Genomic DNA, 27688 nt, shown 5'->3' on the forward strand with positions numbered 1-27688 from the left:
ATCAATCAAATCAAATGCGGGAGGCAACTGGAGCTCAGATGAAACCCACACAAACACGGGGAGAATGTGCAAACTCCACACAGACAATCACCGGAGGGTGGAATCAAACCCAGGTCCCTGGCTTTGTGAGGTAGCAGTGCTAACCATTGAGCTACTGTGCTGCCCATTTAAAGTAATTAAACTGTGATAACCCTTACAAGGTTAAAAAAGGTCATGGTGATTTGGTGAAAAGCCATTCAGTTGTGTGTGATAACACTTCCAGACGTAAAAACTTATGAAAAAAGCAGACCCAGCAATGAGTCTGCAAAACTGTCTGTCCCAAGTAGTGTTTCAGAGATAGTAGGAACTGCGGATGCTGGAGAATCTGAGATAACATGGTGTAGAGCTGGATGAACACAGCAGGCCGAGCAGGAAGGCTCCTCTGATGCTGCTTGGCCTGCTGTGTTCATCCAGCTCTACACCGTGTTGTCCCAAGTAGTGGTTCTATTTTGATGTTCAAATGATGCTCCTTTCCAGTCGGGCTTCCTAACTTATTACAGAAACGTGCCAGGGTGCTTTACAAGAGCATTATAAAATACCACCATGCACCAAGCAATCTATGGAGATATTAAAACAGCTGTCAAAAAGCTTAGTCAAAGACATGGGTTTTAAGGAGTACCATAAAGGATGAAAGCGAGATTAAAAGACAAAGAGTAGTAGGGATGCTTGTGGCTTAGGCAAGTGAAAATGCAGCCACTCCTGACGGAGCAATTATAGTTGGGAATGCACAAGAGGTACAAATTTGAAGAGTGCAGAGATCCCAGCAAGTTGCGGAATTGTACAGTCCTCCTTACTACTTTTTAAAAGTCTTGTTCCAAAATGGGGCAGGGATTCCCTACTCTAAGCAAACAACAGCCTAACATATTTGTATTCACAGAACCACACTTTACAATATCCGCGAAACCATAATTACCACTCCTGGATTTGTCCTATCAAATCAATAACACAGACCCACTAGAAGTGGCAAAAAGGATTTACCCTGGGAGTCCTCATGTCATCAGGTCAAACACAGGAAAGGAAACCCCTTGTGGATTGCCATCTAAAGCTTACCCTCAGCCAATGTGGCAGCACTTCTCCATGTTGAACACCACTAGAAGAAGCACTGTGGGTAACAAGAGAACAGAATGTATTCTGGGTGTACTCCCTGAGGAAGGGTCACCGGACCCGAAACGTTAACTCTGTTTTTTTTCCTTCACAGATGCTGCCAGACCTGCTGAGCTTTTCCAGCAACTTTGTTTTTGTACTCTGGGTGGGGTTCTTTAATGTCCATCATCAACAGCATCTCAATAGCAACATGACTGAGCAAGCTAGCTGAGTTTTAAAGCTCTCAAACTGAGTCTAAGTCAGGTGATGAAGAAAGGAACAAGAGGGGAAAACCCACTTGACCTTGTTCTCACCAATCTTCCTGTTGCAGATATAGTCCATGTCAATACTGGAACGAGTTACCACCACACAATCCTTGTGGAGATAAAGTCTTGCCTTTACATAGAGGATACCCTTCATTCTGTTGTGTAGCACTACTGTTGTGCTAAATGGAATAAATTTTGAACAGATCTAACAACATGAAACAAAGTGCTATGTGCCATCAGAAGCAGCAGAATTGTATTCAAATACAATCTTTACCTCATGATCTGGCACATCTCCCTCTCCAGCATGATCATTAAGCCAGGCGATCAGACTTGGTTTAATGAAGAGTGTAGGAGGATATGCCAGGAGCAACACCAAACATAAAAACCAAAAAAACTGCGGATGCTGTAAATCAGGAACAAAAACAAAGTTGCTGGAAAAGCTCAGTAAGTCTGGCAGCACCTGTGGAGGAGAAAACAGAGTTAACTTTTCATGTCTGGTGACCCTTCCTCAGAACTGATGGTGGCTGGGAAAACATCAGTTTATATGCAGAAAATAGTGAGGTGGGTGGGGTAGAGAGTAAACGATAGGATAGAGCCCAAAGAGAGAGAAAGACAGTTGGACAGACAGAGGAGTTGCTAACGATCAGGCTGGGAGGGTGAATAGTTGTTAATGGGGACTGTTAGTGACTAACAACAGGAGGTGTGTAATGACAGGATATGTGGTAACAAGGCCTGGTGTGTGGGGTGGGGGGCTGGGACATGGGACAGTTTAGACCCTAAAATTATTGAACTCAATATTGAGGCCGGAGGGCTACAGGGTTCCCAAGCGGAAAATGAGGTGTTGTTCCTCCAGCTTGCGCTGGGCTTTACTGGAACACTGTAGCAAGCCGGAGACAGAGATGTTGGCCAGGGAGCAAGGTGGTGCATTGAAGTGGCAGGCAATAGGTAGTTCAGCGTCTTTTTTGCGAGCAAAACCAAACATACCTAAATATGAGGTGACAATCTGGAGAAGTTACCAAATGGAGCTACATGCAAGCCAAACAATGCAGACAGCACACAGCAGACAAACCTAGGACATCATGAAACCAGCCAATAAGATCAAAGTTCTGCTACCTTCCCATGTGTCATCATGAATATTGGCGAACAACTAGACAACTGACAGGAGGAGAAGGTTCCGCAAATATAATTATCTTCAATGATGAGGGAGCCCAGCACATCAGTGCAAAAGAAAAGGCTGAAACACTTGCAGCAATCTTTAGCCAGAAGTGCCAAGTGAATGGTATATCTCAGCCTCCTCCTGAGCCCTGCATCATCACAGATACCAATCTTCAACCAATTCGACTCACTTCGCATATCAATAAGAAATGACTGAAGGTACTGTACAGTTACAAAGGCAACAGGCCCTGCCAATATTCCAGAAACAGTACTCTAGACTTGTAGCCCAGAACTAGCTACATCCCACCCAAGCTTTTCCTGATTGGCACCTGACCAATAGAACAAAATCTGACCAGATATGTTTCATACACAAAAAGCAGGAAAATCTAATCCAGCCAATCATAGTCTCATGACTCTACTCTCAATCATCATTAGACTGATCAATGGTGTCATTAGCAGTGCTATCAAGCAACACTTGCTCAGCAATCACCTATTCACTTTCACTCTGTTTGGGTACAACCAGGGCCACTTAGCTCCAGAGCTCATTATAGGCTTGGTCCAAACACAGACAAAAACTTTGAGCTCAGAGGTGCTGTCAAACCATTTCAATATTCAGATTTGGAATAGTATAGCAAGTTACATTCACGACATTCAAGTGCCAGACAATGGAGCATCTGTAAAAAGATAGAATCTATTCACTTCCCCTTCAGATTCAATGGCATTAACATCGCTGAATCCCACACCATCAGCATCGTAAGGGCTATCGTTAACCAGAAATAGTATCGGACCAGCCATGTAAATACCACGGCTACAAGATCACATCAGAGGTTAGTAATTCTGCCATAGATAACTCAACTCCTAACTCACAAAAACCTGTTCATCACTTTCATGGCACATGTCAGAAGGTGATGAAATAGCCTCTATCTGCCTGGAAGAACGCAGGTCTAATAACACTCAAGGAGCTTGACTATTCTTGACTACTCAGGACAAGCATGCCACTTGATTGTTAGCCCATTTGTGACTTTCAACATTCAGCCCCTCCACCATTGATGCACAGTGACAGGAGTGTGGACCATCTCCAAGATGCATTACTCCTTCAACACCAAAGCTCCTTGGACAGCCAACTACATGATCTTTAATACCTAGAAGGACCAAAGCAGCAATGCATGGGATCACAATACCACAAGTTCCTCTTCAAATCAAACCCATCCTGTCTTGTAACTACATTGCCATTCATTCTCTGTTGTTGGATCAATTTCCTTCACAACAGCACTTGTGGGTGTATCTACTTCCGCAGTTGGTAGTTTACCACCACCTTCTTGACAGCAAATAGTGATGGTTAGTAAATGCTGACCTAACCAGTGATCCCCATATCCAGTGAAAGAATTAATAAATAAGACAGCGATTTGTGTATTGCATGCAGCATGTCTGCACTCCTCAAACATCACCATTTCATGGAAATGTTTTTGTTTGCAAGACAAAGACAGGAGCTGAGAACAATTGGATTTGGTTTCTTATCTCTAATTGATTTGAACGAAGCAATTCACAATGGATTAACCATGGCTTCTATAAAGAAATAAGTTTAGGCTATATCGGAAACTCTTGCCCTCCTTTAGCCTAAACCCCCTATTAATTCTTATTTTATTCCCATTAATCACAACCTTAAGCATGTTCTTTTCCAAATCTTGCATGCATTGCAACAATAATTTCACTTGGGAATTCAAAACCTTTAGGAACAGTTTTTCTCCTGCTGGAGTAAGTCTTCATAACTTTGTTGGTACATTTATAGGCCTTCAAGACTGAGTGTCACATTAAGACTGCAAATCACATCATTTTTGAGTCTATGGCAGTAATTACAAGGTGGTTGTGGTAGGAATAATTCATAATGTGCAACCGATCCAGTAATTTTCAGAGAATTCAAATTCATGGCATATCTCTTTTACTTCACAACTTGCTAGATTTTTAATAAATGAATACAGGAGAATGACATTAATGCATCCTTGTAATGAAGTGATTTCTCAGCAATTGATAATCTACCAACTTTCATTTTACAGCTAATTTTTGAAAAATGTTTTTGAAGACCAATCCAATCTAGCCCAGATTCCCAGTATTATTAGCTGACTTTGATGATTTTGAATATTTACACAGATTGTCTGATTTTGATATGTATTATCTAATGTCAGCACTTTATACTTTATTTTGGTATTATAGTATTTTGTGAAAATAATGTATCTTTTCTTAGTTTTAAACAAAAAATTGAACAATCACTAAAGGAAGATTGTATGTTTCCATGAATTACTGAAAATGTAACTATAATGTTTTTATCATTTTGTTCTTTTTTAAAAGTTGTTGATGGTACGTGAGTGCACTGGCAAGGGCAACATTTACTGTGCATCCCTAGCCGCCTTTGACAAGATGGTGTGTTAGCAGAACAATGGGTACGTGGGGACATTATCACTTGCAAGTTCCCCTCCTTGGCACACATCATCTTGACTTTGAAATACATCTTTCTTTCTTTATTGTCACTGGGTGAACATACTGGAAATTCTTCTCTAGTAGCACTATGGGCTCACCTATATTACATGGATTGTAATGGTTTGATAATATGGCTTGGCTTCTGAAGTGAATTTACAAATAGGCAATAAATGCTGGTCTTATCATACATGTTCAGAAGGAATAATAAAAATAAAGCAAAAAAGATCTTGCAATTATGTTTTGATTCTACAAAATAGCAACCATAAGCTGTTCAAACTTTTACTGTAAAGAAGTTAAAGAGGGCACACACACACACATATCTATTGATCAAGACTTTGAACATTAGGATGTATCAGTTGAGACATGTTTGATAAATAAGGCTCCTATAAAATACAGAACCATTACTATAGCACATTGTAATACATTTTTGTGTTTCAAGATATTTTGTTCCACACTGTATGCAAAGAATCACTGTGATCAGAATGTATGTTACCTCCTTAAAAGTGAAAGTTCAAAGTGATGTTGGAAGATACAGATTTGCGCGACAACAAAAAAAATTCTCATGGCAAATGCATGTTTCAAACTATTTTACAACCAAGGAAACACTTTCAAAGTCTAATTCCAATTGTAATGTAAGAAGCGTGGCAGCCAACTTGTCACAGCAAACTCAGCAATGTGTTATTAACCAGATAATCTACATTTGTGATGTTCTGTGAGGAATAAATATTGGCCAGTACCCAGGGATAAATCCCCTGCACTTCTTTGAAACGGTGCCATGAGAACCTTTTACATCCACCCCAGCAAACAGATGTTGCCTCAGTTTAGCTTCTCATTTGAAAGAAAGCACCTTAGATTGTGCAACATTCCATCGCTTTTCCACTGGCATGTCAGCCTTGATTTTTGTGCTGATGCCCTAGAGTGGGATTTCAGTCCAGTGAATCAGAGTTGTGATTACAATCAGCTGCACTAGGGTTAACACACAGAGAAAACAAAAGTGCAATGTAACCTTTCATATCCATCGGAGACAACCTCAGTTTAAAATCTCATTCAAAAGACTGGACTCTGGACATGAAGTACACCTTCATTGCTGCACTGAAGCATCAGCCTAGGTCATATGATCAAGTCTCTGGAATGCCAATTCTGCCTGAAAATGTATGGTAACACTGCAAGGAGATTTTCCTGGTGGATGCTGAATATGCACAATATAGGAGCTGTGTCCAATATAATGATGGGGAGGCCACATCAAGATTCCAACCCGATTCATTTATTCTCAGCAAGTTGCAGGCAACAAACATGCATCTTGTTTCAGCTCATTGATCCAGTGATAAGGAAATATTGGCCAGCTAGATATGGATAGATGAAGAACAAGAACAGCAATTTGCCAGAAGACTTTTTTTTCTAGGGTCAGAGGAGCACCAATGCTCCAGAGATTCTCAAAATCTAGAGGGAATGGGACTAGCATGAATCACAGCTGCTTCACCCATACCTCCTTAAACCTTAAATCTGGGTCCTAATGATGCTGCTTGGCCTGCTGTGTTCATCCAGCCCTGCACCTTGTTGTCTCGGATTCTCCAGCATCTGTAGTTCCTACTACCCCTACAATAGCTGAAGGGCCTCAACTTGCATATTTAAATACCATCTCACCTTGTTTCTGTTCTTTGTACAGGGTGCCAATTTAAAGACACATCTGAAAATTAACTGAAGCAGATATATGGATGTAAAAGGTTCCTCCATCAGAATTTTAGTGGCCAATTATCTGTTTTACTGAGTAGAAACAGGCAAAAGGCTGTTGTAGGCCTGCACCTCAATAATAGGCTCACTCAGAACATCATCCACCAACTGAGCTGACCCATCCACACTATTTCCTTGGTATGACCCTGCACCCCTTGTGTTATCAAAAATATATTTCAACTTTTCTTTCTTAAACTCATTAAGGACCAACTAGCCATGCGCATAATTAGTTCTATACATACAGCCCTTTCAGCAAAAGTATTCTTCTCGTATATCCTACTTTCTTTGGGCTCTTTAATTTGTAACTGTTTGTGTTTAAATTCTGTACATGGCAGGAAAGCTTAATTAGATCCTATTTGTCAAAACATTTCTTGACTTTTAACACACCATATCCTCACTGCCATTCTAGTTGAGCTCATAGGCCAACATGGGCCACATATTGACACTGGACATTTCTCGTTCTACAGGCTGAATTTTATTATCCTTTTAGCGAAGGATTAGGAGGTGGGATGGTTGACAAAATGATATAGGAAAGCACTGGACGGCATGCTTGCAGTCTTTCCGCCACAATGCCATTTGGTCAGTTGTTGGAAGTATAGCAGAGCAGCTGCCCACTTTAAGTAAAATGAATAATTAATGGCCACTTCCTACTTCCACGAACATTTTGTCAGTAACTCTGAGACTGGGAGTGGTCAGACTGTCCAGTGTGGCCTGGTGGCTTCCCAACAGACCGTGTAGGAAACAGCTTCAATTTTTGACACTTCATGTTCCAAAGTGGCACCTGTATGACAGTGCCTGCTCTCACAACAACAGCACCATTTGTCCAGCCTCCTGCCACACCCATCTCCTTGGCCCACCCCTGACAATGGCCAGGGCCTGATTGTCAGTCCTAACTACCCGCAATTCCACTCACTCATCTTTGAATGTACCAACCACCCCATCTATCACTAGCAGTGGTATTGCTGAATCCCTGATTGCACAAACAACTCCTGGAATGGGCCACTGTCTTTAGCAGGATGGCTGCCCAAACAGCCCCAAAAACACCTGTAGACCTGTCTGCCGGTGCCTGATGAAGTAGGGCTGGCCCCCACTTTCTAACCTGACAGCTGGATTTCTGCTGTCTCTGCAAAATTCTTACCTATTTTTTAATAACAGGGCGAACAGTGCAATAGCTCAATGAAGTCTGCTTTTTTCCCAATCAAGTACTGTTAAGTTAATTCAGGTACAAAGCAGCAATTCCAGGAATGAACATTAATAAAATCTTGTTTCAGGGTCTAAATCTAGGGGATGCCAGTGTAAAACTTCAAGGCTAATCCATAAGACATTTCCTGTGTAATGAGACTCCAGTGAATTAGATCCACTGGCCTACACCACAGCTTGTGCAAGGGAATGGCTTCCTGAATAATGAAAGACTGAAACAAATTACGTTCATGAGTCTCGTAGTACCAGCTAGTAGATCGAGGTAAAAAACACAAAGTAAATCAACCACTAATGTTAACTATTACTGTAATAAAATCCAGTGACCATCATTTGGCATAAAAATGAAACACGTAGATATCACGTCATTTCTTTTGAATCAGGCGCATCTGAATCCAGTTCAAAATGAATGCACATCTGGATACTGCAGAACATCTAAGTCACCTCAGTGTGACCTATGATTGTTCTCCCTGCTGCGAGAACAGTCTTTTGAAAGGAATTAGAATGGCTAGAAACAGATTGTCTTTTTTGCCATTTACAATCTCTGCATTACTCTTTATTATATAAGGACAGTTAAATAATTCTAGATTTATATCTAACTTACAGATATATGCCATAATTGATTTGTAAAGAGATTTTTAAAAATAAATTGATCTGAATTGATTCTGTCCCAAACACTGCAACAGGTATATACACTTTACACTCTTGTTATGGATGCAGATCAATCAAAACAAGTTCAAAAACATTTACAGCTATTTGGAAATTTGTTTTTATTGCCTAAGAATAATGATTTAAATGCTGCACACAAATAAAATATCTAATTATAACACAAATGCAAAAGAAGGAAAACAGTTTGAATAATATATAAATATACAGTCTATTGAAAGTGAAATCTAGAAAAAATTCACTTCATATAGCCTAAAAAACTGTACTTTTTATTACTCTGCAAATTAAATGCTTTTGACGTTTCTGGATGGACTGAACAGTGCTGCTGTCAAGTGGCTGGATATTTTTTTTATCCCACTTTTGACAGAGCCTGAAACCAAATTAGGGCTGTTTAAAGTAGCACATAGCAATTTTTGGAAGGTTCTTTTGAAATAAAAACAATACAGCCACTGCCTTAGCCAGGCAAAGGCAGGACTTCATTATTCTGGAAATTATGGACAACTTTTATCGATGCGTAAAATGAAGGATTAAACTAAGCCACCCTCCTACTCAAGAGCAAACAACAACCTTCTATGATTGTCACATACATAACAAAAGACTTCTCAAAACTACGAATCAAATACATCACACACAAAGGAAAAATAATTCAATATTTTAACTGCATTTTAAATTTTATTTCTTTTATAAGAACTACTACCTCACATGTTACACGCCTAAAATATAAAATGAACGTAAATTTTAAAAGAGAAGAGTCATGAAAATATGTTGGCCTGGTTACTGTTCTAAGAATTCTGCTGCTGGGAACATGACAAGACTTCCTTTGATGAGTGTGCCATGGGCTCCTGCAACTTCCTTCTCGGTCATTTCCTTGAATAAAAAAAAATCCCCAGCTTACAGAGCTACCTCCTTCATCTATCATTGATCGAGTATCAAAACATACAACCATGAAATCACCGAACAGCAAAACAGGCACAAAAAGCTTTGTATTTACCTTTTTGGCTTGCTGTACAGAGCGAGAGCGAGGGCCAAACCCCATCTGTGGCATGGACAGCAGCATCTTTACAGTCCTTGGTGCCACACAGTCCAGTCACACGAGTAAGATTATGTTGCACAGGAAGCAAGCCTCAAACAGCAAATCTGCAAATCAGCCTGTTTGTGGGGGAGCACCACATAACTCACTGCTGCACAGAGAGAGTCACTGGCAGATCAGTCAGTAGGCCTTAGTTTTGGGAGGAGTCTGAAAAACCACAGGGCAGAGGGAGGAGGCAAATTGAGATCACATTAATGAATGAATGGCATTTTGCCTCAGGCTCTCATGTCTCTACAGGGTGCACCAAGTAAAGCAAAAAGGAATAAAAACAGAATTCTTTGTATACTCTATGAAAATTACCAATACAAACAACTTTCTTAAATTGATATTCTTAAAAGAAACTAAATAAGGATGATAAATATCACAACAATCTAAGGATGACCGTGTGCAACCAGAGTACACAAAGTGCCTCAATATTTAAAATGTGCAAAGGTGCAAACTTAAAGAAAAGATCTATAAAGCATTAGGGAGGTTAAAATTTAAAGAAAACTATTTAATATTCTAATATAACAAGGTAAATCATTCAGACACAGAACATTTTTACTGGCCAGATTGCTGATTAATCATTAAGGAATGAAGTTAAAACTGAATTATTGAGGTGAGTAATCAAAACAGAAACTAGCAAACATGAAGGAAACCTGCTTCAGTACTTGTACCAGGGTAAGATCAGGTAACTGGTGAGGATCTGAGTATTGCTAATGAGATACCCTGCTGGCACTAACTCACCGAACTTAAAAAAGCAGAGATATAGACAACAGGAACAGGCTGTTAGTCTCAGGAGCCTGTTCCACCACTGAATTTGATGATTGTTGATATGTATGTCAAATCTATCTACAGGATTTTGTTCCTCGTCCCTTGACATCACGACCCAACAAAACCATCATTCTCACTGTTGAAAATTTCTATTGACCAGTATCCACGGACATCCTTAGATTGTTGTGATATTTATCATCCTTATTTAGTTTCTTTTAAGAATATCAATTTAAGAAAGTTGTGAAACGTGAAACGGTTCCAGATTTGCCATTCACTTTGTATGAAAAGAATAATTCCTGATTTCAATCTTAAAGCAATAATTAATGGCAGAGTGATTGAACATAGGGATTTGTTTTAGTTAATCACTGGGAATCAACATGGATTCGTAAAGAGTAGGCCACTCCTGTTGAACCTGACTGAATAGTTTTGAAAAGGTGACAAAAGTTATGAACTGGAAATGTCTATGAAGGTCATTGATATGAGTAACGGCAGGCATTTGATAAAATTCATTACTAGACACTGTAAGCTAAAGTTGATCATGAAAACAAATTATTGACCTTGTTTGGAAATCACCTGAGGGCGAAAAACAGAGAAAGGCTAAGGGACAAGTACTCTAATTGGCAGGTTGTGCCCAGTGTTGTTCTTCAAGGATCTGTGTTGTTACCTTAATTATTCACCCAAACAAGTAAAGAAGTTAGAGATAGTAGGAACTGCAGATGCTGGGGAATCCGAGACAACAAAGTGCAGGGCTGGATGAACACAGCAGGCCAAGCAGCATCATTGGAGCAGAAAGGCTGACGTTTCGGGCCTAGACCCTTCATCAGAAAAGGGGGAGGGGAAAGGGGTTCTGAAATAAATAGAGAGAGAGTGGGAGGCGGATAGAAGATGGATAGAGGAGAGGATAGGTGGAAAGGAAACAAACAGGTCGAAGAGGCGGGGATGGGGCCAGTAAAGGTGAGTGTAGGTGGGGAGTTAGGGAGGGGATAGGTCAGTCCAGGGAGGACAGACAGGTCAAGGGGGCGGGATGAGGTTGGTCGGTAGGAGATGGGGGTGCGGCTTGAGGTGGGAGGAGGGGATACGTGGGAGGAAGAACAGGTTAGGGAGGCGGGGACGAGCTGGACTGGTTTTGGGATGCAGTAGGGGAAGGGGAGATTTTGAAGCTTGTGAAATCCACATTGATACCATTGGGCTGCAGGGTTCCCAAGCAGAATATGAGTTGCTGTTCCTGCAATCTTCGGGTGGCATCGTTGTGGCACTGCAGGAAGCCCAGGATGGACATGTCGTCTGAGGAATGGGAGGGGGAGTTGAAATGGTTCGCGACTGGGAGGTGCAGTTGTTTATTGCGAACCGAGCGTAGGTGTTCTGCAAAGCGGTCCCCGAGCCTCCACTTGGTTTCCCTGATGTAGAGGAAGCCACACCAGGTACAGCGGATGCAGTATACCACATTGGCAGATGTGCAGGTGAACATCTGCTTGATGTGGAAAGTCTTCTTGGGGCCTGGGATGGGGGTGAGGGAGGAGGTATGGGGGCAGGTGTAGCACTTCCTGCGGTTGCAGGGAAAAGTGCCAGGTGTGGTGGAGCTGGAGGGGAGTGTGGAGCGGACAAGGGAGTCACGGAGAGAGTGGTCCCTCCGGAAAGCAGATAAGGGTGGGGAGGGAAAGATGTCTTTGGTGGTGGGGTCGGATTGCAGATGGCGGAAGTGTCGGAGGATGATGCGTTGGATCCGGAGGTTGGTGGGGTGGTACGTGAGGACGAGGGGGATTCTTTTTTGGTTCTTACTGCGTGGACGGGGTGTGAGGGATGAGTTGCAGGAGATGTGGGAGACACGGTTGAGGGCGTTCTTGACCACTGAGGGGAGGAAGTTACGGTCCTTGAAAAACGAGGACAACTGAGATGTACGGGAGTGGAATGCCTCAGCCTGGGAGCAGATGCGGCGGAGGCGAAGGAATTGGGAATAGGGGATAGCATTTTTGCAGGAAGGTGGGTGGGAGGAGATGTATTCTAGGTAGCTGTGGGAGTCGGTGGGCTTGAAATGAATATCGGTTTCTAGGTGGTTGCCCGATATGGAGACAGAGAGGTCCAGGAAGGGGAGAGAGGATGATTAGCTAAAAAGTAACATATATAAATTTGTTGACACAATGATAAGTGAGCATAGAGTTAAAAGGCTGTACTGCACAGAAAGAGACCCTTCGGTTCAACTCGTCCATGCTGACCAGATATCCTAAATTAATCTCGTCTTATTTGCTGGCATTTGGCCCATATCCCTCTAAACTCTTCCTATTCATGTATCCATCCAGGTGCCTTTTAGATGTTGTAATTGTACCAGCCTCCCCCACTTCCTCTGGCAGCTTATTCCATAAATGTACCACCCTCTGTGTGAAAAAGTTGCCACGTAGGTCCCTTTCAAATCTTTTCCCTCTCACCTTAAACCTATGCCCTCTAGGTTTGGAATCAGCCACCCGAGGGAAAAGACCTTGGCTATTCACCCTATCCATGCCCCTTATGATTTTATAAACCTCTATCAGGTCACCCCTCAGCATCCGACCCTCCAGGGAAAATAGCCCCAGCCTATTCAGCCTCTCTCTATAGTTCCAATCCCTGAACCCTTTCAAGTTTCACAACATCTTTCCTATAGCAGGGAGATCAGAATTGCATGCAAAATTCCAAAAGTGGTCTAATCAAGGTCTTAAACAGCCACAACATGACATCCCAACTTTTATACTCAATGCACAGGTATAGTAAACAGTATAAATAGAAGCATAAAATAAAAAAAATACAAATAGATTATGTGAGTGAATAAAATCATGGCAAATAGATTTCAATGTAGGTAACTGTGAAGTCATGCGCTTTGGAATTAAAGTGGATAAAATTGTCTAAATAGAGTCATAGTCATAGAGTCATACAGCAGAAAACAGACCAACCAGTTCATGCTGATCATCATTCCAACTAAACTGGTCCCACCTGCCTGCATTTGGCCCATATCCTTCCAAACATTTCTTATTCGTGTACTTATCCAAATGTCCCTCCATGTCCAGCAACATTTCTGAAAGATCTCCAACTTAATAGTAATATAACAGGGCAACCAGAACTGCACACTGTGTTCCAGAACAGGCCTCCCCAATGTCCTATGCAACTTCAACATGACATCCCAACTCCTTAACTCACAGGTCTGAGCAATGAAGGCAACCTTGCTAAGCGCCTTTTTAACGATCCTGTCAACATGTGACACAAACTTTAAAGAATCATGTAGCTGAACCCCTAGGTCTCTCTGTTCTACAACACTACTCAAGGCCTTACTTTTAATTGTAAAAATCCTGCCCTTGTTTATTTTATCAAAATGCAATACCTCACATTTATCCAAATTAAACACTTCCTGCCACTCCTCAGCCCATTGACCTAATTGTAATTTTAAATAACCTTCTCCGCTGTCCACTATACCACCAATTTTGGTGTCATCCACAAACTTATAAGCATACCTTTTATATTCTCAACCAAAGCATTTTTATAAATGACAAACAAAATGCAGAAAATCTAGAAACAGTGCAGGTTCAAAGGTGCTTGAGAGTCCATTAATACTGAGTTTTAAAATGTCAAATGCAAGTCTAGTAAATAATTTAAAAAAGTGAATGGAATGCTGGCTTTTATATCTAGACAACTAGAATACAACAAGATAGAATTTATGTTACAAGCTATACAAAACCCTGGTGAGACCACACCCAGAATACTCTGAGGATTACTGGGCATCATAGGAAGAAGATACCTTCTTTGTAGACAAGCCAATAGGATCATCTCAGCAAACCCAGGGGGCAACAAACACTGAACTGCCTTTCAGGTCTTTCTCTCGGCCTATAAAAACTGTTTATTTCTGTCTGTCCTTATGTATGTGTAGGGGGGACGTATAAAGGGGTTAGTGTTTTAACTAATAAAGGTATATGCCAATGGTTCATAACTGTTCACGTGCAGCATGGGTCTATTTATTTGTTATAATGATTTCTTTTATGTACCGAATCCTGGTCTGTGCTTTCAGTCAACTTGCGTCTAAATTCAAATAAATCGGTGAAATTCTGCGTACGTTTAAAAATCTTTAATTTTTGTGATGACGCTGGGAATAGCGGAGTTTGATTTCCAGCATGTGACCCCTATGAGCAGAATACACCCAGATTTCTTCCACCCCAAAATTAATCTTTTTGCATACACTCTACATACGAGCCAGGCCCCTTCACTCTTCTCAGCCACAGCATGTAATAATCGCATTAGTCGTCAAACTTAATGAGGTTTATAAAATCATGAGGGTGGTAGATAAGGTGAATTACAGGGATCTTTTCTCTAGTCATTGGATTAGGAGTTGTGAGCTTGTAATGTGCATCTAAAATGTTTATGAAAGTGAGTCAAGATTGGCTCCAATCCTATTCTTCATCATGTGGCATGAAGAATATAACTAGGTTAAATACATTGGGCCGAATTTTCCCAAAATTTGGCAAAGTGGTTTGGCAGCATCATGGAGGGTTTCTCTGCGTGAGATCTAGTGAGCTTTCCCACCTCATGAAGCATGCATCACCTCTCCATAGCACCCCTTTTGCACCATCTAGCACTCAGCAGTGCCAGAAATGCTCGCTGATGACAAGATTTTCTGGGGTTTACATTGCCAGGTGCCATACTTAAAGCCCAGCAATGCATCAGTTCAAAAGTCACAAACCAAAATAGCACTCTTTGGTTCCTGTGTGTGAGGATTTCCAAGCAATATAGTGGTAAAGGCAAATTGGCAACCCCATTCTCAGACAGGGACTTGGAAGTCCTGCTAAATGGGATGATGAAGAGGAGGGCTGTCATCTTTCCTCAGTACCTGCAGAGGAGACCTGGGCACCAGGCATCAGCCTGGTCTAAAGCTGACACCTGGGTCAGTACTATTTCCACAGTGCAATACTCAGCAGAGTAGGAAGATGGCTAATCACCTTCTGCACGACACAAACGTAAACATTTTTATCTCTCTGCTACCTCATACTCACTCTAATTCCGCTGCTGCAACCATCTCCTGCCAAAGCTCCTGGTCATATTTCACACAGCATCTTTCCTCAATGGCTCTCACCCATCCCATTCTCCCAACTATTTAACCCTCCCTGCCCTCTGTGCTTTCTACCTATTACACTTGGGAGAACTCACCACCATTCACCCACCAACAATAACACTAACAACTGTGCCAGCTATTTTAACTCAATCCCTCATTTTGTCTCATTCCAGGAGAAAACAACCCACTGTAAGGGGTGGCAAAAAACCACTAGTGGGGAAGATGAAGGAAATGCTAAAAGTGTTTTCTAAGTATGTTAGTTACAAGACAATAATCAGGGAAAGAGTGGGAACCACAATGACAATCGGTATGTACTGCCAGAAGACATGGGTGAGGTTCTATGTGAGTACTTTGCATCTGTATTCCCTATAGAAAGGATGATGTAGGTAGTGAGGACTATGACAACTCAAAAAATTATCATTGAGAGGGACAAGATATTAGTGATTTTAGTGGGCTTCAATGTGGATAAATCCTGAGACCCGAATGGAATACATCCAGGCTGCTCGGGAAACAAAGGAGGAGATTGCAAAGGCTCTGATATTAATTTTCAAATCCTCTCTGGCCACAGGACAGTTGCCAGAGGACTGCAGAACATCTAATATAGTCCTATTATTAAAGAAAGGTAGTAGGAAGAATTTAAGAAACAAGGCATAGAGTTCAATGTCACTGGTAGGGAAATTATAGGATAAACTTAAAGGCAGCACGATAGCTCAGGGGTGAGCATTGCTGCCTCACAGTGCCAGGGACTCAGTTTGATTCCAGCCTTGAGTGACTGTCTACGTGGAGTTTGCACATTCTCCCAGTCTTTACGTGGGATTTTGCCGGGCACTCCAGTTTCCTCCCACAGTCTAAAGATATGCAGGTTAGGTAGATTGGCCATGTTAAATTATCCATAGTGTCCAAGGATATGTAGTGTAGGTGAATTAGCCATGGTAAATGTGGGGTTACTGGAATACAGTAGGGGTCTGGGTCTGGATGGGATGCTCTTTGGAGAGTCAGTGGGGACTAGATGGGCTGAATGGCTTCTTTCCACGCTGTACAGATGCTACGATTCTAAAATTCTCAGGGGCAGAATTAATATCCACTTGGGAAGGCAAGGATTAAGCAAAGATAGTTAGCATGGCTTTGTAAAGGTGAAATCATGTCTAACAAATTTGATTAGTTTTTCAAGGAGATGACTAGGTGTGTAGATGAGGATCATGCAGTTGATGGAGTGTACATGGACTTCAGTAACTTTTGACAAGGCCCTGCATTGGACAATTGGACCTAAAATTGGCTTAGTGGCAAGAGGTAGACAGTGATGATTGAAGGTTGTTTTTCGTGACTGGAAACATGTGTCCAATGATGTTTCACAGAGTTTCGTGCTGGGTTCCTTACTGTTTGCAAAACTAATGATCCAGAAATGAAAGTAGGAGATATGATCACTGAGTTCACAGATGACATGAAAATTGGTGACCTGTTAAATAGAGACGAGAAAAGCCTGAGGCTATGGGATCATACAGATGGACAGAACAGTGGTAAATGGAATTTAATCCTGGAGAGTGCAAAGTGATGCTTTTTGGGGGGCCTAAAAAGGCTAGATGTGCACGATGCAGAGTAAGATCCTCAGAAGTACAGAGGATCAGAGAGACATTGTTGTAAGTGTCGACTGACCCTTAAAGGTGGTTAAAAAGTCAGCTGATATATCTATTTTTATTATCTTATGCACTGAATACAATGACAGGGAGGTTATGATGGAACTGTATGAAACATTAGTTAAGCCACAACTAGAGTATATAGCTGTGAGGCCAGAAAATCAATGTTTTGGGCTGAAACCCTTCGTCAGGAATGGGGAGGGGGAGTGGAGTCCGGAAATAAATGGGGTGTGAGGCTGGGGGAAGGGTAGGAGAGATGGTGATAGGTGGATGCAGGGAGAGGGTTATTGTGATTGGTCCATGGGAAGGTTGGAGCGGATAGGTGAGTAGGAAGATGGACAGGTTAGGTTAGGTTAGGTCAGGAGGGAGAGGGCCAGACATGGGATGAGGCTGGGGGTGGAGAGATTTTGAAGCTGGTGAAGTCAACGTTAAGGCCATTGGGCTGTAAGCTTCCAAGGTGAAATATCAGGTTTTGTTCCTCCAGTTTAGGTTTGGCCTCACTCTGACAGTGGAGGAGGCCAAGGATGAACGTGTTGTCAGGGGAGTGAGAGGGGGGATTAAAATGGATGGCAACTGGAAGGTCGGGTTGGTTGATGCATGCAGAGTGAACCGGTCCCCATGTCTGCGTTTGGTCTCCCCGATATAGAGGAGACAACATCAGGAGCAATGGATACAATAGAAAATGTTGGATGAAGTGCAGGTGAATCTCTGCCAAGACTGGAAGGATTGTTTGGAGCCTTTGGTGGAGGTGAGAGGGGAGGTGTGGAGGCAGGTGATACACCTCTTATGGTTGCAGGGAAAGGTACTGGGTGTGGTGGAGAGGTTGGAGGTGAGTGTAGACCTTATGAGGGAGTCACAGAATGAACGGTCTCTGCGGAAAGCAGACACGGGTGTGGAGGGAAATATCTTTTTGGTGGTGGGGTCTGATTGTAGGTGGCGGAAATGTCAGAGGATGATGAGATATCCTTCTACTTTAGGAACTGTAATTTCCCTTCCTCTGTAATTAAGGATGCCCTCAACTACATCTCCTCCATATCTCGCACTTCTGCCCTCAAACCTCCTCCCCACCAACAGCAATAAGGATAGAGATCCCTTAGTCCTCACGTACCACCCTACCAACCTCCAGATCCAATGCATCATCCTCCGACATTTCCGCCAACTACAATCAGAGCCCACCAATGCGTGGATACAGTCTGAACTGCTGTGCTTTTCCAGCCTCACACCTATAGACTCTGGCTTCCAGCATCTGCAGTCCTTACTGTGCCCACAACGAGAGTACTCAAGTAGTTCTGTTCACCACATGTCAGACGGATGTGATTGCACAAGAGAAAGTGCAGAGAAGATTCACCAGGATGTTGCCTGGGCTGAGGCATCTCAGCTCTGAAGAAAGACTAAATAGGCAGGGGATATCTTCATTATAACAGAGAGGTTGGAGAAGGGGCCTGATTGAGGTGTTTAGTCACAAAATTATGCGGGTCATGGAGAGGATAGGTAGGAAGACCCTTTTCCCCTGAGTAGAAGGGTCAATAAATGCAATATAGATTTATAGGTTGTTTTTCAGGTTGGAGGCCTGTGACCAGCAGTGTGCCATAAGGATTGGTGCTGGGTCCACTGCTTTTTGTCATTTATATAAATGTTTTGGATATGAATATAGAGGGTATGGTTAGTAAGTTTGCTGATGAAAGTTGGTGGTTCGGTGGGCAGTGAAGAATGTTATCTCAGAGTACAACGGGACCTTGATCAGATGGGCCAATGGGCCAAGGAGTGGCAGATAGAGTTTAATTTAGATAAATGTGAGGTGTTGCATTTTAGAAAGGCAAATCAGGGCAGGACTTATACACTTTAATGTTAAGGTCAGTGTTGCTGAATAAAGAGACCTTGGGGAGCAGGTTCATACTTCCTTGAAAGTAGAGTTGCAGGTAGACAAGATAGTGAAGAAGGCATTTTGTATGCTTGCCGTTAATGGTCAGTGCATTGCGTACAGGAGTTAGGATGTCATGTTGTAGCTGTACAGGACATTAATTGCGCCAGTTTTGGAATGCTGTGTTCAATTCTGGTCTCCCTGCTATAGGAAAGATATTGTGAAACTTTAAAGGGTTCAGAAAAGATTTACGAGGATGTTGCTAAGGTTGGAGGGTTTGAGCAATAGGAAGAGGCTGAATAGGCTGGGGGTATTTTTTCTGAAGCATCGGGGGCTAAGTGTAACCTTATTGAGTTATACAAATCATGAGGGACATGGATAGGGTGAATAGCCAAATCCTACAATCATTGTTTCAGAAAACAAGTCACATTCCAACAGCACTTTGTACAATGGAAACAGAACATACTCTCCCAATTATCCTGTTTATTAACACTTGGGCATTCATTGCACTTACTGGAGGGAAAACTATGCCCTCCTATAGCAGAATACTTTTTCCCAGAGTAGAGAGCACAGATTTAAGGTGAGAGGGGAAAGATTTAGAAGGGACCCAAGGGGCAACTTTTTCACACAGAGGATGGTATGGGTATGGAGTGAGCTGCCAGAGGAAGTGATGGAGGTAGGTACAATTACAACATTTAAAGGGCGTGTGGTTGGATATAGGAATAGGAAAGTTCAGACAGATATGGGCCAAATACAGGCAAATGGGACTAGATTAATTTAGGCTATCTGGTAGGCATGGATGAGTTGGGCCAAAGGTTCTGTTTCTGTGCTGTACATCTCTATGATTCTACGATTCTATGAAAGGTGGATCAGACTAAATGGGCAGAATGGCTTATTTCTACTCCTACATCTTCCAATCTAATAGCAGTCCAGACCCTCCATTTACACTGTGCCAGCAACCCTCAACCCTGCAGAAGTTCAAACTGTGGAAGATGAGCATCTGGCCAGGACACTCTAAATATGACTGGGCCCTCTTGCCACAAATGTCCCCAGGGATGTCCATCGAAAACATCAAGGCCAGCTGAATCCATTATAGAGTAGGCTCTCTCTCTCTCTATTCCATCTGAGAACTCCAGGACCTTGTTGATGTAATAAGAGGAAACGGAAATATCAAACATTCTGAGGGGACATAGGTGGCACAGGTGACACCTAAATTTAAATAGAATCTCCAATTTGTAAATATATCTTCATATTGCATTATTACCTGTGGGACTGTCATTTTAGTTGCAGCTACATGAATAAAGCTAGATAGTCTACACTTCTTTAGAGCCACACAATCTGCAAACCCTATTTAAGGGAGTGGCACACTTTCCCTAGAATCCATCGTAGCATCAAAGCTGGACATATATCAATGTTGAAGCATCAGATGTTATGAAGCCTCACAACAGTTAGTTGCACAGAAAGAAAACCGAATAAACCAAAAAACTGCATTTGTAATTGGGAATAAACAGGGGCTGCTTTTTGGCTTAGCATCAAAAGATTTATAGGTAATGAATGATGATTTCATCTGACTCATTTCAATTGGATGTGGGTTTTGAATAAGTCCTGGTTAGAGACAAAAAACTGCAGATGTAGATAAGTCCTATCTGGCTTGTTGCAACTGATGCTGCCGCACTTGGTCATGATGACAATGAGGGTCCTCCTGATCGGCATCCTCTGCTTCCTGCTTGGGAGAATACTGCTGCTCCCACAGCTGCTCATTGACTATCACTTCTGCTTTTTGCTCAGCTCCAGGAGTCCAGAGGACAGCCTGCAATGATTATGAGGCACATTCTGTCTGAAACATACTGCGAGGAATGCCACAGAGCTGCCCAAGTATGGGAACTTCATTGTGGGGGCTAACTGTTTGGTCCTTGAAGACCCTGTTAGAAGAATGTGTCATAATGTATCTATGCTTGGCCTTAGTAGGGGTTTTCAAACAGAGCTGTAGGCCATGGTTGGATGGTTTTAAAGTACCTGGCTCTTGGAATGAAGCAGGAACTTGATAGTTATCCAGGATATAAGCATCACGCAAGTTTCCACGGTGCCTAGCACAGACATCTAGGATGTAGTTACAATGAGTGCAAATGGGTTGGAGATTGACCACATGGAAGCCATTCCTATTAATGAAGTTAGTCAGTAACTTTATGATATAGTGGTCTCAAAGCTATGTGTATACAATCTCTAGTGCCCCACACCTGGACGGCTCCAGCACATGGTACAGTTCTATTACAGTGTCCTAGGGCATCCTCATTCAGTGATGGTCCTGTGCATCACCTAACTACAGGATATGCCACTGGGGATGAAAGACCATGGGCCTCCTGTCCTTTCTCTGCATCCTGAGGGAAATTTTGCTGCAAATTCTTCGTTTGGCGTCTGTTCAGCAGCCACTGGAATTTACTGCCTGTTCTGGCTTGCAGTTATACATGTTGCTCATCAATTTCTGTGGCTTTCATAGTGCTGTCGCTTGACAAATGATTGCAGCTACTAGGCAGGATCTATAGATGATCGTTCCAAGGAAACTACATGGGACTGCTGATTATATTATATTATGACTGCTGACAAATTTTAGGCACAAGTTTGAACCTTGACATGACTGTATTTCAATTGGTTGCCCATGCAAGTAAAAAACTTAAGTTTAAGTTTTCAATCACTATGTTAGGTGTAACAATCTTTAAAGGAATAGCTTCTGGACATAACTGTAAGGATATACTGGTGTCCTGTTTTCGTTTTTGGTAATGAACCTACAGAATCTACAAAACCTCACTCAAATCATTCATCAAAAACTGGTATTTGTATTAAAGATGCCAGTTTGATGAAATATTGAGGTTTCCTCACTACATGATAAGTATGGCATGTATTATAACACTGTATTCAATCTTTACGAGGTCTTGGCCAGGTATAATGTATGTTTGATGATGATCAATTTCTCCATATTTCTGCCTGTCCATAGGAATTTCATGTTTACTGTAACACCTCCTAATGACATTTGGGTGCTACCACTATCTGATGAACAACCATCTATTCCTTGTCTGCAGATCTCTGAGGATGTCATCAGAATCCTCTTTTCAATAAAATAAAATATGGAATTCCTTCAGCATTAGCTTCAGAGAGATCTGCCTTTATTAACATGCTTATATCCAAATCTGCTTTCTGAACCTCAATTAACAAAAACATGTAACACTTCTTTGGAATCAATCTCCATCCTTAAAGAAAGTTACAGCTACTACTTGTAGTATTACCTTGACCTTAGACTTTGTTTAGCCATTGCTGTGGTCATCATACATGATAGAAAAATTCCTGGAACAGGTTCCTGTCATTGTTCAGGCTCTTTAACTTGATTCAGACTTTCTGGGATTAAAAGCAAAGCTATGATTTGTACCCCAGCCAAGTCATTACCTGAGAGTAAGCCAACTCCACACATGAGTAATTTCTTAACAAATCCTACAACCATTGTTTCAGGAAACAAGCCATATTCCAACAGCACTTTGTACAATGGAAACAGAACATACTCTACCAATTATCCTGGGCATTCATTGCGCTTTCTGGAGGGAAAACTATGCCCTTCTATAGCAGAAGTAGCTTAGTGTCTCTTCACACAGGATTTAGCTGCATCATTTGAAGAACAAGGGAGTATCTTTCAAGTTGAGAAAAAACTTTGTATCTCTCATTTATCGTGTTCACCTCTTCCAGCAGTGTTTATCTCCAGTTTCACAAGTGTAGTTACAGCTACAATTTGATCTGTGGTACTTCAAACAGTCAAAGTTTCTACAACAATGGAAAGAAACTCATTGTGTCATCTAACACACATTTATTCAAATCCCATTTTCCAGCACTAGGCCCATAGCTTGGTGTGCTATGGCATTTCGAGTGCCCACATACACTGTTCTTACATGCCTTAAGGGTTCCTGCCATGACCATCCTTTCAAGCAATCAGTTCCAGATATCCACAGCCCTCTGGGTGAAAAATATTTCTTCAAATTCTCTCTATAACGCCTGTTCCTGAACTTAAAACTGTCCCTGGATACTGACCCCTCTACTAAGGGAAAAGGTTTCACTTTTTCTACCCTGTCTATGCCCCTCAGAACATCGTACACCTCAACCAGATCCGTCCCTCAGCCTTCTCTATTCAAAGGAAAATCCAGCCTCTCTTCATAGCTGAATTGCTGCAACCCAGGCACATTCCTGGTGAATCTCTTCTGCACTCTCTCTGGCGCAGTAACATCTCTCTGATGGTGTGGGGACCAGAACTGCACACACAATTCCAGCTGTGGTTTAACTAACATTATATATGGTTCTATCATAACCTCCATGCTCTCTTACCTTGTTAATCTTCCCAAAATGCATCACCTTACACTTTACCAGATTATGTTAATTTCACCACTGCAATGCTCATCTGACCAGTCCATATATACATAGTCCTGTTGTCTAAGACTTTCCTCCTCACTACTTACACCACTCACTTTCATGTCATCTGCAAACTTACAGGCCAGATCTCCTACATTCATGTCCAGATCATTAATGCACATAACAAACAGCAAAGGGATGACTATGGTACACCTTAAGCTTCTAGTCACAAAAGCATCCTTCAACTCTTCTTCCTCTATCTAGGCCAATTTTGGATTCAATTTGCCAAACTGCCTGGATCCCATGGGGTCTCAGTTTCTTAACCAGTCTGCCATGCCATGGGCCTGGGGATCTGTCCACTTTCAAGCCAGCTAATGCCATTAGTGCCTCCTCCCTCTTGTTTCTAATTTATTCAAGTATATCAGTTGTTTCAGTGGCGGGAGTCCGGGAGGAAGCGCGAGGGCAGCCTGGGAAGGTAAGCTTTTCGATTATAAAAGTCTTACCTCGCGTGACTCCATTTTTGGAGTGAGTAAGTGAGGTAATATATTTGGGCGGTTGCTTTACCCGAAACACTACCTAGGTAGTGTCTCCCACCCATCCTCCTCCTCTAACCAAAAAAAAAAGGCTCTGAGCGCTGATTTGGTAAGGCTACTAGTTTTTTTTTTAGTAGTCTGTTTGGGAATTCAGAACAGTGGGAATGGATGTTAGGGCAGTTGCATGCTCCTCCTTAGAATCTGGGAGGTAAGGGTCACCACTAATGTCTCCACTGGCTTCATCTGCGGGAAGTGCACCCAACTCCAGCTCCTCGGAAACCGCGATAGGGAACTGGAGCTGGAGCTGGATGAACTTCGGATCATTCGGGAGGCTGAGGGGGTAATTGAGAGGAGTTACAGGGAGGTAGTCACAACTCAGGTACAGGAAAAAAGTAGATGGGTTACAGTCAGGGTATGGAAAGGGAACAGGCAGACAGTGCAGGGATCCCCTGTGGCCGTTCCCCTCAAAAACAAGTATACCGTTTTGGATACTGTTGGGGGGGATGACTTACCAGGGGTAAGCCATGGGGTACAGGTCTCTGGCACAGAGTCTGTCCCTGTTGCTCAGAAGGGAAGGGGGGAGAGGAGGAGGGCATTAGTCATTGGGGACTCCATAGTTAGGGGGTCAGATAGGAGATACTGTGGGAACGAGAGAGACTCGCAGTTGGTGTGTTGCCTCCCAGGTGCCAGGGTCCGTGATGTCTCGATCGTGTTTTCGGGATCCTTAAGGGGGAGGGGGAGCAGCCCCAAGTCGTGGTCCACATAGGCACCAATGACATAGGTAGGAAAAGGGATGAGCATGTAAGGCAGAAATTCAAGCAACGAGAGTGGAAGCTTAGAGCTAGAACAAACAGAGTTGTTATCTCTGGTTTGTTACCTGTGCCATGTGCTAGCGAGGTGAGGAATAGGGAGAGAGAGCAGTTGAACATGTGGCTACAGGGATGGTGCAGGAGGGAGGGATTCAGATACCTGGATAATTGGGGCTCATTCTGGGGTAGGTGGGACCTCTACAAACGGAATGTTCTACACCTGAACCAGAGGGGTACCAATATCCTGGGGGGGAAATTTGCTAATGCTCTTCGAGAGGGTTTAAACTAATTCAGCAGGGGGATGGGAACCTGAATTGTAGCTCCAGTGTACAGGAGGTTGAGAGTAGTGAGGTCATAAATAAGGTTTCAAGGTCGCAGGAGTGTACCGGCAGGCAGGAAGGTGGTTTGAAGTGTGTCTACTTCAATGCCAGGAGCATCCGGAATAAGGTGGGTGAACTTGCAGCATGGGTTGGTATCTGGGACTTTGATGTTGTGGCCATTTCAGAGAGATGGATAGAGCAGGGACAGGAATGGTTGTTGCAGGTTCCGGGGTTTAGATGTTTCAGTAAGATCAGGGAAGGTGGTAAAAGAGGGGGAGGTGTGTCATTACGGTGGCAGAAAGGACGTTTGATGAGGACTCGTCTACTGAGGTAGTATGGGCTGAGGTTAGAAACAGGAAAGGAGAGGTCACCCTGTTGGGAGTTTTCTATAGGCCTCCGAAAAGTTCCAGAGATGTAGAGGAAAGGATTGCAAAGATGATTCTGGATAGGAGTGAAAGTAACAGGGTAGTTGTTATGGGGGACTTTAACTTTCCAAATATTGACTGGAAACGCTATAGTTCGAGTACTTTAGATGGGTCAGTTTTTGTCCAATGTGTGCAGGAGGGTTTCCTGACACAGTATGTAGATAGGCCAACAAGAGGCGAGGCCACATTGGATTTGGTACTGGGTAATGAACCAGGCCAGGTGTTAGATTTGGAGGTAGGTGAGCACTTTGGTGATAGTGACCACAATTCGGTTACGTTTACTTTAGCGATGGAAAGGGATAGGTATATACCACAGGGCAAGAGTTATAGCTGGGGGAAAGGCAATTATGAGGCAATTAGGCAAGATTTAGGATGCATAGGATGGAGAAGGAAACTGCAGGGGCTGGGCACAATTGAAATGTGGAGCTTGTTCAAGGAACAGCTACTGCGTGTCCTTGAGAAGTATGTACCTGTCAGGCAGGGAGGAAGTGGTCGAGCGAGGGAACCGTGGTTTACTAAAGAAGTTGAATCTCTTGTCAAGAGGAAGAAGGAGGCTTATGTAGAGATGAGGCGTGAAGGCTCAGTTAGGGCGCTTGAGAGTTACAAGTTAGCCAGGAAGGACCTAAAGAGAGAGCTAAGAAGAGCCAGGAGGGGACATGAGAAGTCTTTAGCAGGTAGGATCAAGGAAAACCCTAAAGCTTTCTATAGGTATGTCAGGAATAAAAGAATGACTCGAGTAAGATTAGGGCCAGTCAAGGACAGTAGTGGGAAGTTGTGCGTGGAGTCTGAAGAGATAGGAGAGGTGCTAAATGAATATTTTTCGTCAGTATTCACACAGGAAAAAGACAATGTTGTCGAGGAGAATACTGAGATACAGGCTATTAGACTAGACGGGATTGAGGTTCATAAGGAGGACATGTTAGCAATTCTGGAAGGTGTGAAAATAGATAAGCCCCCTGGGCCGGATGGGATTTATCCTAGGACTCTCTGGGAAGCTAGGGAGGAGATTGCAGAGCCTTTGGCTTTGATCTTTATGTCATCATTGTCTACAGGAATAGTGCCAGAAGACTGGAGACGAGCAAATGTTGTCCCCTTGTTCAAGAAGGGGAGTAGAGACAACCCTGGTAATTATAGACCAGTGAGCCTTACTTCAGTTGTGGGTAAAGTGTTGGAAAGGATTATAAGAGATAGGATTTATAATCATCTAGAAAGGAATAATTTGATTAGGGATAGTCAACACGGTTTTGTGAAGGGCAGGTCGTGCCTCACAAACCTTAGTGAGTTCTTTGAGAAGGTGACCAAACAGGTGGATGAGGGTAAAGCGGTTGATGTGGTGTATATGGATTTCAGTAAAGTGTTTGATAAGGTTCCCCATGGTAGGCTATTGCAGAAAATACGGAGGCATGGGATTGAGGGTGATTTAGCAGTTTGGATCAGAAATTGGCTAGCTGTAAGAGGACAGAGGGTGGTGGTTGATGGGAAATGTTCATCCTGGAGTTCAGTTACTAGTGGTGTACCTCAAGGATCTGTTTTGGGGCCACTGCTGTTTGTCATTTTTATAAATGACCTGGATGAGGGCGTGGAAGGATGCGTTAGTAAATTTGCGGATGACACCAAAGTCGGTGGAGTTGTGGATAGTGCGGAAGGGTATTGCAGGTTACAGAGGGACATAGATAAGCTGCAGAGCTGGGCTGAGAGGTGGCAAATGGAATTTAATGCGGAAAAGTGTGAGGTGATTCACTTTGGAAGGAGTAACAGGAATACAGAGTACTGGGCTAATGGTAAGATTCTTGGTAGTGTGGATGAGCAGAGAGATCTTGGTGTCCATGTGCATAGATCACTGAAAGTTGCCACCCAGGTTGATAGAGTTGTTAAGAAGGCGTACGGTGTGTTAGGTTTTATTGGTAGAGGGATTGAGTTTCGGAGCCATGAGGCCATGTTGCAGCTGTGCAAAACTCTGGTGCGGCTGCACTTGGAGGATTGCGTATAGTTCTGGTCACCGCATTATGGGGAGGATGTGGAAGCATTGGAAAGGGTGCGGAGGAGATTTACCAGGATGTTGCCTGGTATGGATGGAAGGTCTTATGAGGAAAGGCTGAGGGACTTGAGGCTGTTTTCGTTAGAGAGAAGGTTAAGAGGTGACTTAATAGAGACATACAAGATGATCAGAGGATTAGATAGGGTGGACAGTGGGAGCCTT

General features: G+C 42.8%; 1 protein-coding gene across 7 annotated transcripts in view; it reads right to left on the bottom strand.

The window, feature by feature from the left end:
- LOC109910815 (RNA-binding motif, single-stranded-interacting protein 1-like) overlaps positions 1 to 27688 on the bottom strand; it is a 229106-nt gene that overhangs the window by 149025 nt on the left and 52393 nt on the right. For 2 of the 7 annotated variants that reach the window (XM_048598620.1, XM_048598624.1), the window contains exon 1: positions 9604 to 9835. The exons of the other annotated variants lie outside the window; for them this stretch is intronic. In XM_048598620.1, the coding sequence (XP_048454577.1) occupies positions 9604 to 9669 (66 nt within the window). In that variant the 5' untranslated portion in view covers positions 9670 to 9835. Of the gene's footprint in view, positions 1 to 9603; positions 9836 to 27688 lie in introns of those variants that run through there. 7 annotated transcript variants of the gene reach the window in all.

The sequence above is a fragment of the Rhincodon typus genome, chromosome 7 (genome assembly GCF_021869965.1).
Source record: "Rhincodon typus isolate 14 chromosome 7, sRhiTyp1.1, whole genome shotgun sequence".
Taxonomy (NCBI): domain Eukaryota; kingdom Metazoa; phylum Chordata; class Chondrichthyes; order Orectolobiformes; family Rhincodontidae; genus Rhincodon; species Rhincodon typus.